Consider the following 14831-nt stretch of genomic DNA (forward strand, 5'->3'; position numbering starts at 1 on the left):
AGCAGAACTCGGAGCGAATTCTATACTGGTCCATACAGAGCATCTCTAAATCTAAACAGTCTATGACTAATCATGATGTGACTAAGATGTCAGGCCCAATTTTTGTTTTCACAAAAAGCTGAAACCTGATAAGTCTTCCAATGATACGCCACATGTCAATGTTTGGACTTGAATTTGAAGCTCTCCTGTGTTGTTTCTGGAAAACAAACAGCTCTACTCATGAATCCATAACACAGCGTATACATCTGCCACTGTTTCTCACACAGCTTAGCTAATATGAGTGTTTTTGACTAACATTTGGCATGATGGCAAGATGCCACTGCATGAGTGTTCCCGTAAACACTCACCACTCTGGACTATATAATGTGCTTTGCCAAAATGTCACTGGGACTGTGGTCAACCTCTACCGCAACGCTGAATAAAAGCTCAACCCCAGCAGAGTGGAGCGGCGGCTGAAACGAACAGCTGCACAGAGAATAGCGTTTATGAGGGAGGTGGCAAAGTGGATGCACAACATTGCCAGGAAATGTGTTGTTTTTTTTTCTGTTTATCCATATTCCCATGGATACTGGCAAGGAGGAATAGAATTAAAATAGTCTTGGTGAATACCGGACAATTTCTTCACGCCGTTATTATCAATCATGGGGAGAGAGGAAGAATAAAGTTGTATTGAGAATATTGTTATTTCGATTTTTTGCTAACCTCTGTTTTATTGGGAGGACTCCGACGAGGTCTAAGCGTGATAACAGAATCCGTCTGACTGCCAAAAGTAGAAAAGCCAAGATTAAGCAAACAAGGAGATCGATGGGCTGCTTTTATTTGGAAGTTGAAGTCTGACAGTTGCTAGCGACCTGAACTTTGTATCGCACTATGCTAAATAAAAAGCGCATAAATGAATAAAAATGAATAAATACATAAATAAATAAACGAACTGCACATTGTAACTTTAAAACAAACTGTCAAGTCATGACTCAAGTCAAGTAAAAAATAAAAGTAACTTCTAAGTCCAACTTGAGTCTGAGCTCTTTTTGTCAAGTCACAAGTCATCAAAACAGTCATTGGAGTCGACAGAAGTCAAAGTTGCAATGACTCAAGTCTCTGGCCAGCACAATGGTGACACTTGATCATCCAGTTAGTGGTTTTGCAATATTGATGGCGAGGCTTGAAGTCTTCTTCTGCGTGTTGCGGGCTATCGTACATCGGAGCTCAAATTACTCATTAGAGTGCGCCGTGCTCATACAAGTTTTGCATGATAACGCAGAGATTATGCTGGCTTTTTTTTCTTGGCAGAGGCTTAGTGTGAGTTGTCAACATCTATGATGAGACAAGTATGTGCTCTCTCTCTCACGAGCCGATATGTATATTAAAATGATATGCGATAGTAGTAGTAGTAAAATGCGCTATAAAAATATAGTTGTATTATAATGCTGCTATCATATGCCATTATACGGCAATAAACCATTTTTGGTAACGTAAAACTCACTAAATTGAGTCATCTATGGCTCACAATCCGGTAATAGAACCACAGTGAAGACAGAGAATTATAATAATTAAAAAGGTATAATTAGATCTAATGAAAGAAATGTACATTACTGGTGTATCATAATTATACTGAAGCAATATAGTCTTATAATTATACTACCACCCTTTTTTCCAGATGATAAATTTGAGCTCCTCGAGAGTTTCAAGGGCAAAATGTTTTTTTGGAGATAACCATAAATAAATAAAATAAATCATTTTCCTGTGCAGCTGACATCAGAACAAAAACGGAGATTAATTCCTCAGCCAGAAGATTTAGACGCAGCCAGAGCAAAGCATGCCACCTGACATGTTTTGTCTGAACACGGATACAATCTACATCGATGGGGGTATTTGTCTGTGTTTGTGTGGGACTTTGACGAACTACATCGACCAGACAAAGATTTCCTTCACGACAGCAAAGACAGGTGCACTATACTTTCACTGTGCATTGTGTGCAAAAAGAAACACAACCGCATATAATCTTAGTGAAATGGGCCAATCAGATAAAAAGGACAAAGACCTTACAAACCATATTATTGTATAAGTATTGTTTTGCTGCTATACATATTATATGGGCTGCTATACATATTATATTATATTTATTATATAGGCTACCAAGTAATAAAACTGATCCACTTTCTCCAAAACACATTGATTTAGGGTTGGCATTTAATCCACAGCAACTTCATTACCAAGTAAATCTTCATTCCTCTCGCTTAGTAAACAAAATTGAGATCCGAATCGTTTTTTTCCCCTCCCTGCTTATCCAGAAAGTCCCTTCCCGAGTTGCACATGGATGGCACAAAAGCAGGAATGCAGTCCTAGTGGGAGTGGGTTCCCGGTTCTCCCGGAGGGGAACTACTACGTCACTCATGCCCATATTAGGTATGAGGACTTCCTCCACAGAAGCCAATATGAAATTTCAACGCATCACTCAGGTTTTTAGTGAACGTTCATATAATTAGTGTCAAACAAGAAAACCGCTATAAAAGATTAAGCTATAAAACATTTTTTTATGTGATTGCTCTTTAACAGCGATGTGCTCAAATTAAGAGGCAAAATTGAATTAGGATTGATTCTACCAGCGGTTCCTTGTCAAAAGAGCTACATTAAATACCCAAATTGTTAAATTAAAGTTATAAATGAAGTAAAAGGTCTGTATTTATGAGTGTCCGCAGACATGCCTCCGCCGAGTGCTGTCTTGCCTACAGGCTTATTTACAGTCGCTCTTTCCTGGCATCTGCGTCACTGGCGGGGGCGTGGTCTCCGGGGAACCTGGCCAATCAGAAGGCTGCAGCTCCCTGGCAGCAAGCGTGTGTCCATGGCTATATAAAATGTGCGCTATGAAGCCGACTGCACACACCTTCACACGCAGCAACGCGTACGCGTCGTCACTGGAGTTTGCAAGTTTTTTTTCTGGGACTTATCAGGCGCGAGGAGAAATTAGCAAGCAGACTCAAAAGGAACCCGTCTTGATTTGTTGGACTTTCACTCATTTTTTCTGTTGGAGTGATAGTTTCTGATCTTGGGACACTGTTGACAAGACGAATTGATGCTCTGCTGACTCTTGACATTTGTTGAGACTGTTTCAATAAGCAAGCCGGTAAGCTTACTTTCCCGACTTTATGTCCACAAAGATGGAACAACCTTTTTATCATGATGACTCTTTTCTGTCGGCATATGGCCACTCAGACGCCGCAATGCACGACTACAAGCTGCTAAAGCAGAATATGAATTTGAACTTGACAGAGCCCTATCGCAACCTGAAATCGCACCTGAGGGCCGACTCGGACCCCTACCAGGGGGGGCAGCAGGACGTTGGGACCCTGAAGCTCGCGTCCCCAGAGCTCGAGAGGCTTATCATCCAAAACAGTAACGGTGTCATCACCAGCCCGACCCCGGGGCAGTACTTCTACAATCGGGGCATCACCGATGAGCAGGAGGGCTTCGCGGAGGGCTTCGTAAAAGCTTTGGATGAGCTGCACAAGATGAACCAAATGCCTCATTCGGTCTCCTCCATCGGCGGCAGCGGAGTTAACACATGCTCGCAAGCGGCCCCTAGTGTGTTCGGCTCGGGACTGCAACCCGAACCGCCCATTTACACCACGCTGAACGCCTACTGCCCGAACACCGGACTCTCTTCAGCCTCCAGCTACCCCACAGCCACCATCAGCTACCTGCCGCCCCACCAGCAGAACCACCCTCAGACCTCCGTGCACGGCGCTTTCCAGAACCACCACCCGGGTTCTGGGCTCCATCCGCAGCGCCTCGTTGCTCTCAAAGAGGAACCGCAAACCGTGCCGGACCTCCTGAGCAGCGACGGCTCGCCTCCTATGTCTCCTATCAACCTGGAGACCCAGGAGAGGATCAAAGCGGAGCGCAAGAGGCTGAGGAACCGACTGGCGGCGACCAAGTGCCGGCGGCGCAAACTGGAGCGCATCGCTCGCCTGGAGGAGAAGGTGAAAGGTCTCAAGAGCGACAACGCCGGCCTGTCCAACACGGCTTCGGTACTCCGGGACCAGGTGGCCCAGCTCAAACGGAAAGTCTTGACGCATGTGAGCAGCGGCTGCCAGCTGATGCTCACGAGCAAGATGGAAGCATTTTAAACACAGACTGCAAAACGAGTGACTTTAAGGTGATAACACTGGAGTCGTATTGTGCGCAACAACACGAGGGCAGCAGCGGGCCTTCGTAAACAACTATGTTGTGTCTGTGTTGTGCAAAAAGACTGATTGAAATGGTACTTCCGGATGCTGGACACCCCACAAAGAACCATTCAACACTTCATCAGCGCAGCATTGGGCAAACACTGAGAGAAGATGCCCTTATTCTGGTTTACTAAATGGCAGAAATCGGTTATCAATATGTCTTTGTATATTTGCCATTGATGATATTGTCATCCAATGCTGCATAATATTCTTTGTGTAAATTATTGTTGTTTGTCCTGGTTGATCCAGGCAAACTAACTATGTCCAATGTTTACAATGTCTTTTTTATGTGTGATGTGTATTTAAGTAAAGCGTCTCAAAAACATGATAACAATGTGTTGTTGTTGTTTTAAGGGAAACATACTAGCATCTTTGGGGCCGCAAAAAAAAAAAACACACACGGTAATTGGAGTCTACTAAAAGGCTAATTTTGGTTTATGATGAGGGCATCATGGTGGTTAGCAGAGATCTGAGTTCGACTCAATCGTGCGTGGGTTTAAATGTGACGGTTAATTGTCTATGCTGAAATTAATTAAAAGTGGACAGATGCGATCATAAAAAAAAAAAAATTAACACCCATGATGGCACAACACAAGCAAAAACTATAAAGCTAATCATTCAATATTTAATAGTAGCTTTTAGTTTGATGGCTGACACTTCCGTTAACCCCATTTAGGGTCAGAGGTAATTTACCGCAGATGGGTGGGGGGTGACTAGGACTTTTAGGAATGCCTGGGCTTTTGAAGGCGCCTCACCACTTGGCATGGCATCAGGCATGAGTGGGCGTCCGGATCCTACATGAGCATCTGCGTGGATGCTTGGAGAAGCGCACGCAGCCAAGAACGACAATGATGGTGCACGCGTCAGTGCACAAATATGCGCGGCAAGACAAAAATGGTTCTCAAAGCGAGATTATATTGTGGGCTAGGGTGGGGTGGGGGAGTCCCGTGGATGAGTAATACTCACAGACAAGCATCTTGGAATAAATTAGGACACGACCCTCAATGAATCTCCTGCATGGAGTTATGCTTATATACATTGCAAGACAACTGAAGCTAAAATAAGATACCAGAACAGCTTCAGGGACAGTTGGCCAGGAGAAGCTTAGCATATAAACTGACCCCGGGGTATTTCCGTCCTCGTAATGGAAGAAAAGCAAAACACGGATGGAGTAGTCTCTAATAGTTACTTTAAAAGACACTAACACAAAACGTTCACCCTCAAATTATTTTAAAGAGGAAACTTTTAGAACATATTTAAATATTCCCTTAATACCAAGTTATTTTTGTCACGCATGTGGAAACAGGCCGCCCACACAACTTCTCTTTTTCGAGATTATTTTCCCATTTTTGTCAAAAACATGTAAAGGAAGTGGGTTTACGCACTCGGACCAAATTTAGCACGCAATTAACCGTAAATAGGTCGCCTCCAGTGTGTCGATTGCGATCAGAAAATGGCACTATCATCTCCCACTCGAAATAAAAGATAAAGTGTCACCGTCTTGGTGGCGGGGGCTCAATTTACGCACAAGACGGGCTGACGTGATCATAATGCGCACTAAAAAGGAAAAAAAAGCCAATTAAAGCCTCAGTGGCGTTCTGCACGCCTCGGCCCACAACCCACACCGACTGTGTGGGAACATCTGTGATGTGAACAGTGACGTCTGAAAAGCTCTGGGTGGGTTTAGTTTCCTCTCCGCGAGTCTCTCTCTTTTTTTTTTTCTCCCACAGACACGCAGACCCGGCTGTTGCTATCTGCATAACCAAACACAACATTGTATTACATATACCCGCATATTGTCATCATATAACAGATATCGAGTTTGGTCTTGGTCTATTGTTAAAGTTATATAATCTGTACAGTATGTAGGTAAATAATACATTCTCATTTGAGCTTCTGCAGAATGATAGTAAAATGAGGCTGTAGGGATGACGAGTATGATTAAATACACTCACACTGCATAGTAATGGCTCTGATCCAGCATATATTTGAAACGTGCCCACGTCTGAATATTTAATGTATTATTTGTACTGTATTGTGACCTAGAACATAAACAGCTGATACGCAGAGAAAGCCATAGCTTAAAAAAAAGCGTTTTGAAGGGTTCTACTGCCATCTAGTGGATAAATAGTAAAACAGCATACATCATTGGATCCACCCACATTGTACATTATTTAGAAAAAGTTTAGATAAACTTTTGGTGATAGATTTTATGACCTCTGTCTCAACGGATGAAGGGAATGTTCCTACCTTCCGGCCCTTTGTTAACCACATCTTGTTTTATTGGGATTGGCAGGAACAGGATGTCCTCTTCTCTTCAACATGCTAACGTAGCACAAAATGCTACGGTATGGTCACCAAAATAACCGTTTTAATTATTTAAATCTAAATTCGGCGTAAATTAACGAACAATGGTTCTGAAAGTTGCTTATAAGTGTGTCTAAAGTTTAACTGAGTAACAATTATACTCTTATGCTCAACTTTAATTTCGAGTTTCGGTCTTCTTCTCTACACTAATAGGAAAAGACGTTCCGCGTAGTGCATTTCTATAGCGCCACTAAGTGGTAAAAGTGTGAGTTACACCTCAATCAAGTACTACGTATATTTAAAAAAAACAATTGGGCTAAATTAACAGTGTTACAAGTCTTATATATCAGTATATTTGATATTATGTTAGCTTTGAACGAGCATTCAGAATTAACTGGCACTTAATGTTTTTGTTTTTTTTACTTCTGTGCTCTGATTTTTTTAGTTACTTATAACTAACCTGTCACAAAACAATTGATGTGGTCCTATTGCCCCACTTTTCCCTGCAAAAGCATTCCAATCCTATTAGATTGTGAATAATTGCTGTTTCTCATCCCTCTTTAGGTCACTCCACAGTTGTGCCATTTGAATTCAGGTCAGGGCTATCGCAGGCTTCCAAATTCCTCTACTTGAAAAAAAAAAAAGACCTTTTCATGTCTGCTCTAGGTCAGTCTGTTCCTGAAAAACAAAATTGCTCTTCATGCTTTGAAAGATGAAGCCCATTCCAAATATGTACGATAGGTAGGCTTTATTGAGAACAAAATGAAAATCACACAACACCAATTAAGGGAATTATTACTTAAAAAAACTCTACATCTAATGGAGTTTCATATTGTAATCAGAATAGAAACATTTACAGGACATTGAGGACCAAGCTACCAGAATATTAATATCTCGGCCTCTCTGTGGATTTAGCCTATAATTGCTCAGCAGATTTGAAATATGATTATTAAACCTTCCTCCTGATATGAATGATATCTTTCCACTCTCATTCTCATATCACACCCTTTCTATCCCAGTCACTTAGATTCATTAAACCCTTACTTGCTGTGAACTTTTTCTCTTTTAAATATTTCATGATAAACAAACAGCATAATATGGCCTCACAACAAGTTTGGTTCAGAACATCTGACTACAGTGTGAGAGGAGTGTGGTCCAAACTCCACTTCGATACAAGTTGTATAGTAACAGCTAGACAATTATTTCTAATATTTTGACTCATTTTTATTTCCTACAGGCCACTTCCACTTCCCTCTCCGTCATCCACTATGACGGAACGTTTGCGCAGGACAGAATTCCCCTTCCTGCCGCTCCTCGTCTGCGGGGGCAGCTTGGTCTGGCAGGGAGACATATACGGAGGCAGCCCGGTTTTGGTGGTATCAAGCTCTTCCGGGTCATCCTGGTGGGCCCGGAGGGCCGAGATCACATCCTTGTCGGAAGGACTGAGGGTCAGGCAGCCACACGGGCGACCGCTGCCGGGGTTGCCGTTCACCCCGGCATCTGCGACCCCTTCAGATGAATCTTCAACCGTCATGAAGGCGTCACCCCAAAGGCTCTCGCACAGATCTCGGCCATGTTGATACATCTGAGCAGGAGAATACAAAAAAGAAATTGACAAGAGGGTAAAATAAATATTATTTTAATGATAAAAATAAAAACTGTGTCTCCAGGATATTATTTTCCATCTCTTGCCAAATTCCTAATCTGTGTTTCCCCTACAGCACAATAGCACCTCGACGTCTGCTTCCCCTCATCTGTTTAGGGATTAAGACTGAGGTGCACGAGGTGTTCAGAAGGTGAAAAGCTAGAATATATTCATCATGTTTGAAGGACAAAGAGAATGTCAAGTCATTGACTGTCTAACATGCCTGACACACATGCGCACAAACAGTGAGTCCTTCCCCAGGCTCACATCTTTTGCTGCCAAAGCTTATTCCGTGCAAGCAGAAATTTCCAGAGGCTTTGCCCTGTCCTTGACATCTTCTGCTTGGGCAGCAACTGTTTGTTTATTTATTTATTTATTTATTTATTTATTTATTTATTTATTTATTTATTTATTTATTTATTTATTTATTTATTTAGTTGAGGCTTACACAGAGAGCTAAGCCATTGTTGCATTACCTGGTACAGTAGTTTGAACTTTCTATTAGAGTCCCACTTACATTTTGCAGTGTTTTACATTATTAGCGCTATTGGGTTTTATTCTGACTATAGACACAACCATCAAAATATTTTGCCATTAGTCATTTCTACAACATACACCAAATGTTCATATAGGGAAACACTCTTGATTACCTGCTGATACTGAACACAAGTTCCAGTGCAGTTGTGCCCTCTGGGATCCGTGGCCCAATTACGAGCACATGTCAGGTCTGTTTTGCACGCATCGAACCTGCAGAAAAAAAAGGGCATGCAATAATTGTCACACCAACGCTAAGACTTTATCAATATATATGGCTGTCTCACCAATCCCGGCAGAAGCTGTGGCAGAGAGGCACGGCCTGGATGTAGGTACGGCGATGGGGATGAGGCCAGCGAGCAGCATCCGGCGAGCAGCGGTAGAAACATGACACACGCTTCAGGTAGCCTTCACACCTACGATGGAAACGGTCATTACGCAAGTCATGTCGTTTGCTTGCATATGTCAGAGACTTACACGGGACTCAGCGGCCCACACTTGTCCCAGGGTTCATTCTGATTGCTGGCAGAGGGAGAATGGGAGAAATCCTGGATGTCTTCCTGTGTGCAGCAACTATCTGTTAGAGAAAAAAAACAGCCATCTGTCAGTCAAGGTGCCTGTGGAGTCTCACTTGCAGTTTTTAATGAGGCAACTCACTGTCTGCATAGAGCGTGCAGTCCTTCAGGTGAGGTTCTGGGCTGGGTGTGGCCTTATGCTTGCCATCTTGAAGACACGTCCCCTCTGAGCTGATTCCGACAATCAGCACAGTTGTCCAATATCCGCATATCAACAGAAGAGCGCGCATGAGGATGATCATATCTATGATCATAAAGAATTCAATTAATTGAGTTTTTTAGCTCCTCTAGCTTTTTTTTTAATATGGTCACTGCAATTCGGATTTTATTCTTTTTCTCCCCAAATTTTGAAACAATTGTCTCATTAATTTCCGTACAATTTGTCCCTGTTGTTCTTCTAGTAAGAGTAGCTGAGACGTCCAGCCGGCTGTGAGCTCTGCATGTGGTGACCTAGTAGCAGGGTGAGCCTAATTAGGTGGGACTGAGACACCGCGATCAGATGGGTGACATGCGTAGTTGTGTAATCTGACAAGCTGCTGCTCCTGTGTGTAGGCTACCGAACACGAATTTAAAAAAAAAAAAAAAAAAAATCAGCGGGCAGCATGGCCTCAGGAAAGGTCAGAGATAGACGCTTAAAAAGATGGTGCTCATTTTGTGTTTTCCAGGCTGGAAGAATTTAAAATAACATAATAGCTGGATACATACGAAATGATTTGGGAAAGTTCTTTTTTCCCCTGACGTTGTATTGGTTGACAACAACATCCATGATATTAATAATGGTGATAATTAATGCCACGTTGGCATTAATTGCAAAAAAAATCACACACTTTTCAACACAAAAATAGAGATAAACTTTGTTAGTCATTTGCTGAAAATTTAAAATCACTTTACCCGTAATATACTATATGCATATTCCCATAACAACAGCACTTTTTCCCCCTCTTTTAAAATACCAACGTATGCACAATATTGTTGTTGTGAGAGCAACAAGTATTTCTTAACAATTATTATTAGTCATAAAAAAGACTTAGATAAATTTACCTGCTTTTTTTTCAGAATATATGTTCCAGTGGATTAGATCCCGAGTTTATCCTCTCGACCAAACGTTTTTTTTTTTATTTGTTTGTTTTCTGAAGATGCTCCTGCTTCTTGCCCTCGTGCTGGCTGCGTACTGCTCGTCAATGGCTTATATGAAGAACGTTTCACATCCATTCGGCAACCTACTCGCCCCCACCATCCTGTTCTGCTCTCTCTCTCTCTCTCTCTCTCTCCCCCACCCCAAGTAGCTCCCTGTTAATCTCCCAATGAAGACGTTTAACGAAATCCCCCCCTGTTGACATTCTTATTTCAGCACCACTCCAACCCAAATCCCATCAGGATCATTCGCAAGTGGTGCTGAGTCACACCGGTCTTCCAATCTTTTCTATCCACATGCACATCCATAAACACCGAGGTCACGGCTTTTCCCACAGGACAAGGTTAGAGCAGGTGAGATTTAACGTACTGTTAAGCTGAGGGCACAAATCTCCGTCGAACTAAACAAAGTGACCTCGCCGCCAGGATGCGACGTGTTGCAAAATCCTTCCGGTTAGCATCAGAGTTCACTTAAACCTATTGCACAGGATGGATTTATTTTTACCACGTGAGCCCCAATACGTGCTTCATGATGCACATAGGTGAGCAAGAAATCTTGCCGACAATGGTCTAAAGGTCCCGCTTATGCTTTCTATTTTGAGAGACTGCAAATGTGGATTTTTTTTTTACTGTGTTTTCCATTACTTGTTTGTATTCATGAGGGTTTTAATCTCACCTCCACTTGGCCCCGGTGTGCCATGGTAATCCCTGTCCCTGGTGCAGTTCTCTCTTTCCAGCAGTGCCCTTCCTAAAGCTTTTGGCCACAGAAGAGCAGATGGAAAGCGTCTTGTGGCCTACATACGGCATCCTAAAACCAAAGATTGGGAAACAGGAGATGTGATTTGGACCTGATTGATGAACGTGATAAAAAACCAGCAGCGATGAGACGAGTTCATCTAGAGAAGCCATGAAATGACCACAGTTGTAAAATATGAAAGGAGCTGAAAATATTTTCTGAAATTAGTTTTTTAGAAATAAAGAAAGATTGTATTTCACAAAATTGGGAATATACAGAAAATAATAGATAGTTTATAATTTCAAATAAAAATGTGTGCGTTAATTATTAATTTGTTTCATTTTTTTCGTTTAATACTTTTTTAAAAAAAAAAATTAATGGTGCTATTACCCAAAAGTTACATGACTGGAAACAAATTTCCATAGGTTCAAATGCAATGAAGAGACAGACCTTTGTATGCCAAGAACTTTAGAAATACCTAAAAAATATTTGACCAGATTTCTTTCACATCTGCTGCCATTTTGATCAAAGTCACCAAAAATCTAAATTATAACGCAGCTGGTAACACAGAGGAGTGTGAAATGTTTGTAAAACATAGTCTGAAAATGATCAACACTATCCTATTAAATCCTAATGAGATTAGACAACATAATGGTCTCAGGGGAGAAGAGCTTTAACACTTCATCTCATAGATTTCAGAGGAAGAGCAGAATCAGAAAGACGGGCTCACTTTGGCCCCGCAGACTGTTTTATAACTCCACAGGGTCAGCATTATTTCTGCGGGTGAGAGCAGAGGAGCGCAGGGGGGGCAGACAAACAGTTCACCATCTGGTAATTAGAGGAGAAATAACGATATCCTTTGTGCAAGAGCTATTCAGGGAACCGAGAGAGAGAGGACAAAGCGGGTCGTCATTGCTCAATATGTGCCCTCGCTGTCGTTCTCATTTAACAGAGTCCGATCACGGCCTATCTTGGAGCCTCCGGCTGGCCCTCAGCTGGCAAACACTGCCAGCCATCTTTGTTGACTCACTAAATAACAGACATTCATATCCAACATTTGGAATGTCTCTGATGTGCTCCACTGACCTATTCTCCACAATGGCATTTATCTGGAATTAGAAAAAGGTGGAAGTGGACGACACATCTGGCAGTCGATGACATTTATCAAGTAGAATGAGAAACACAGCATACCTTAATGAACTTTTTTTTTCCAGCCATGATAAAATGCACTTAGAGGTACATTTACCCTTAGGGTAAGATTCAACATGCACTTAAAATATTAAAATATCACTGAATAGCATTAAAGGATAAAGACATTGCTGTGGATAAAAACGTTGTTCAAGTTCACCCCCCAGTGGTTAATCTGCGCCATTACATAATAAATAATAATAATAATAATGATAATAATAATAACAATAATAATAATAATAATAATTGTTAAAACAAACTCATGCAGCACCTCCTCAGTGTTTTATAACCCAAAATATCATGATCCTTATGTTGGCTAACTGCTGTTCCACAATTGGCCTGTTGGTGGTGCCAAGATGCAGGAAATCGTCCTTCACATTGCCATAGGAGATCCAGAGTTTAATTCCCTCATGTTGATGAGCAAGAGGAACTTGGACGAAGTCTATACTGACCAGTGAGAAGTCCTGGAATGCTGAAATTGGAATGTAAACAAACAACTGCCATTTTTCCTTTGATAAATAACCTCACAATGACAGGTGACTAGGTAGAATTCCTAAATAAGCATAATATATATGTCTGTATTTGGTCATGATGTTTTTCTCATTTACATTAAATTGCAATTATGCATGTATTTAGTATCCTGTCCTCCAACAGAAAGTCAATAAAATTCCGAGACTTATTCCAAGCTCTACTGGAAAAATATATCACTTGACAAGCACCCAGACAGATTCATATTATGGTTTTGATGGAAGATGGAAAGCGAATGGACATTTTGATTGAAGTCAAGATGCATTGATCCCATCCCTCGGCTTCTGAAATGACATTTTACAAGAGGTCAGTGCAGGTAATATGCTCACAACACAAAGCCACAGCTGTTAGCCATTTTAGTGATGTTGTTGTGTACTCTTCTCGTTCATTGTAAGAGGCTTACTTGTGTGTAGCAAGGTCTTTTCATCTACTGGTTGGTTCTTGCCAAGTCTGCTTTGAGGCTGCATCCAATTACCATTCATACGAAAGACTAAAACACTAGTACACACACATACACACAAAAGCCCCAGGCTCCCAAGCTCTTCTTCGCTCAGAACATTTTTTTGGCCTTTGTTCTCTGTGTCTCTTTTATTGACTATTTTCTCCCCCTGCAGCTTTAGCATCGCGGGGAAAAGATGAATAATACAACAAAAGCTTTTTGTCTCCTCTCTGTTGTGTATCAATCTGTTCCTTCACAAATCGACGGATCCCATTCATAGGCGGCAACAAAATACCTTCATGCATGAAAGGGCCTGCTTTGAAATATTATTATTATACACAATAGGTGTTTTTAAAATGTGTTTAAAAGACACAGTACAATACAATATCAAATTCTGTGCATTATAAATCATCAAGTTGCAGATCCGCTATTTTTTTGGGCAAGTGTTCTCATGTGACCTTTGACCTTTGATGTCCAGGTTTTTTTTTCACCATTTGTTTGCATTTATCTTTTTGGTTGGAGTGTATAACAATCCTCTTATGGTGTCCCTTCTCTATTGAGGCAGGCAAGCAGGATGTCATCCAGCACTGAAGAGGATTTAAGGAGGAAGCCTGCGGGCTGTCAGCGGGAGAGGCTGATTCTAAAAGAGACGATGTGGAAATCAGGATTAATGTTGGCTGGATGCTGCCCTACTCTCAGACACAGGGTGCCGACTCCAAATGATGACTGTCTCGATATGGAATACGCAAATATTCTTATGACACTGCATTATTTTTTTAATCCTGTCGTACCACAATTCTGTTGTAATACAATCACCGACCACAAGGAGGTCATAGAGCCTTAGCAATTAATAGATGGATTTTGCCTGGCTTTGTTTGTTGTAGCAACGATTTAAAAAAAAAAAAAGGATATCAACAAAGCTGGACAGTTGTCATGACTCCCCAAACTCAAAAGGATTACCCCATCATTATGTAAGCGGATATGACAGCGCCATCATCTCGTCTGTGTCCAAAAGCTGCTTAGTGCAAGCAATTCATTTCACAACAATTAAAATGAGGCCACTGTGAAACTCAATTAATTGCTTCCCTTTGGGCACAACGTCCACCTGCACTTGGCTTTTTTACGCTTCTGGTGCTGTAGCACTAATCTGTTGCCTCATTTCTCCGCTGTGTCCTCTGGAGTGTTGGCTAAGAAGGGCTTTTGTTCAAGCTTTGATGGAGCAGAGAGGTAACAAGGTTTCGTGTAGCTGCGAGCGAGGTTGATGGTGCTGTGAAGGTGTGCGTGTTGGGGTTTGCACAGCTTGCCTCCAGGCCACAAAACAAAGCCCCGATGTGTCAACACAGAGACAGTCTGGCTTCTCACTGCCAAGCAGATGGCCTTCATAGCTTCATTTAATCTGACGCACAACAGCCTGCTTACTGGATCGTTTTCCTGGCGACATCCCTGCGTACATTCTGTCACTAATTCTGTTAAATTGATTTGACTAAGAGTCAAATCATCCACTTTATGCAACTTT

The 14831-nt window shown here is 41.7% G+C and overlaps 3 protein-coding genes across 7 annotated transcripts in view; 1 reads left to right on the forward strand and 2 right to left on the reverse strand.

The window, feature by feature from the left end:
- The window catches only part of hook2 (hook microtubule-tethering protein 2), a 36892-nt gene extending 30145 nt beyond the window's left edge, over positions 1 to 6747 (reverse strand). For all 5 annotated transcript variants that reach the window (XM_088357906.1, XM_088357907.1, XM_088357905.1 and 2 more), the window contains exon 1: positions 6480 to 6747. The gene's annotated coding sequence lies outside the window, so the exon portion shown is untranslated. The remainder of the gene's footprint in view (positions 1 to 6479) is intronic.
- On the forward strand, positions 2855 to 4563 carry junbb (JunB proto-oncogene, AP-1 transcription factor subunit b). Its single transcript, XM_088358352.1, has one exon. It carries the CDS (start codon positions 3147 to 3149, stop codon positions 4125 to 4127), a length of 981 nt encoding a protein of 326 aa, XP_088214478.1. The 5' UTR covers positions 2855 to 3146; the 3' UTR covers positions 4128 to 4563.
- Positions 6748 to 7269: 522 nt separating the features above from the next.
- rtbdn (retbindin) lies at positions 7270 to 10501 on the reverse strand. Its single transcript, XM_088358666.1, has 6 exons — positions 10332 to 10501; positions 9373 to 9534; positions 9193 to 9292; positions 9003 to 9131; positions 8832 to 8928; positions 7270 to 8121 (listed from the first exon to the last, which is right to left on the reverse strand). The coding sequence occupies exons 2-6, from the start codon at positions 9530 to 9532 to the stop codon at positions 7768 to 7770; spliced, it is 840 nt and encodes a 279-aa protein (XP_088214792.1). The 5' UTR covers positions 9533 to 9534; positions 10332 to 10501; the 3' UTR covers positions 7270 to 7767.
- Between the last annotated feature and the right edge of the window lie 4330 nt (positions 10502 to 14831).

Source organism: Syngnathus floridae, chromosome 17, assembly GCF_059516105.1.
Source record: "Syngnathus floridae isolate MCC-2025c chromosome 17, RoL_Sflo_1.0, whole genome shotgun sequence".
NCBI lineage: Eukaryota > Metazoa > Chordata > Actinopteri > Syngnathiformes > Syngnathidae > Syngnathus > Syngnathus floridae.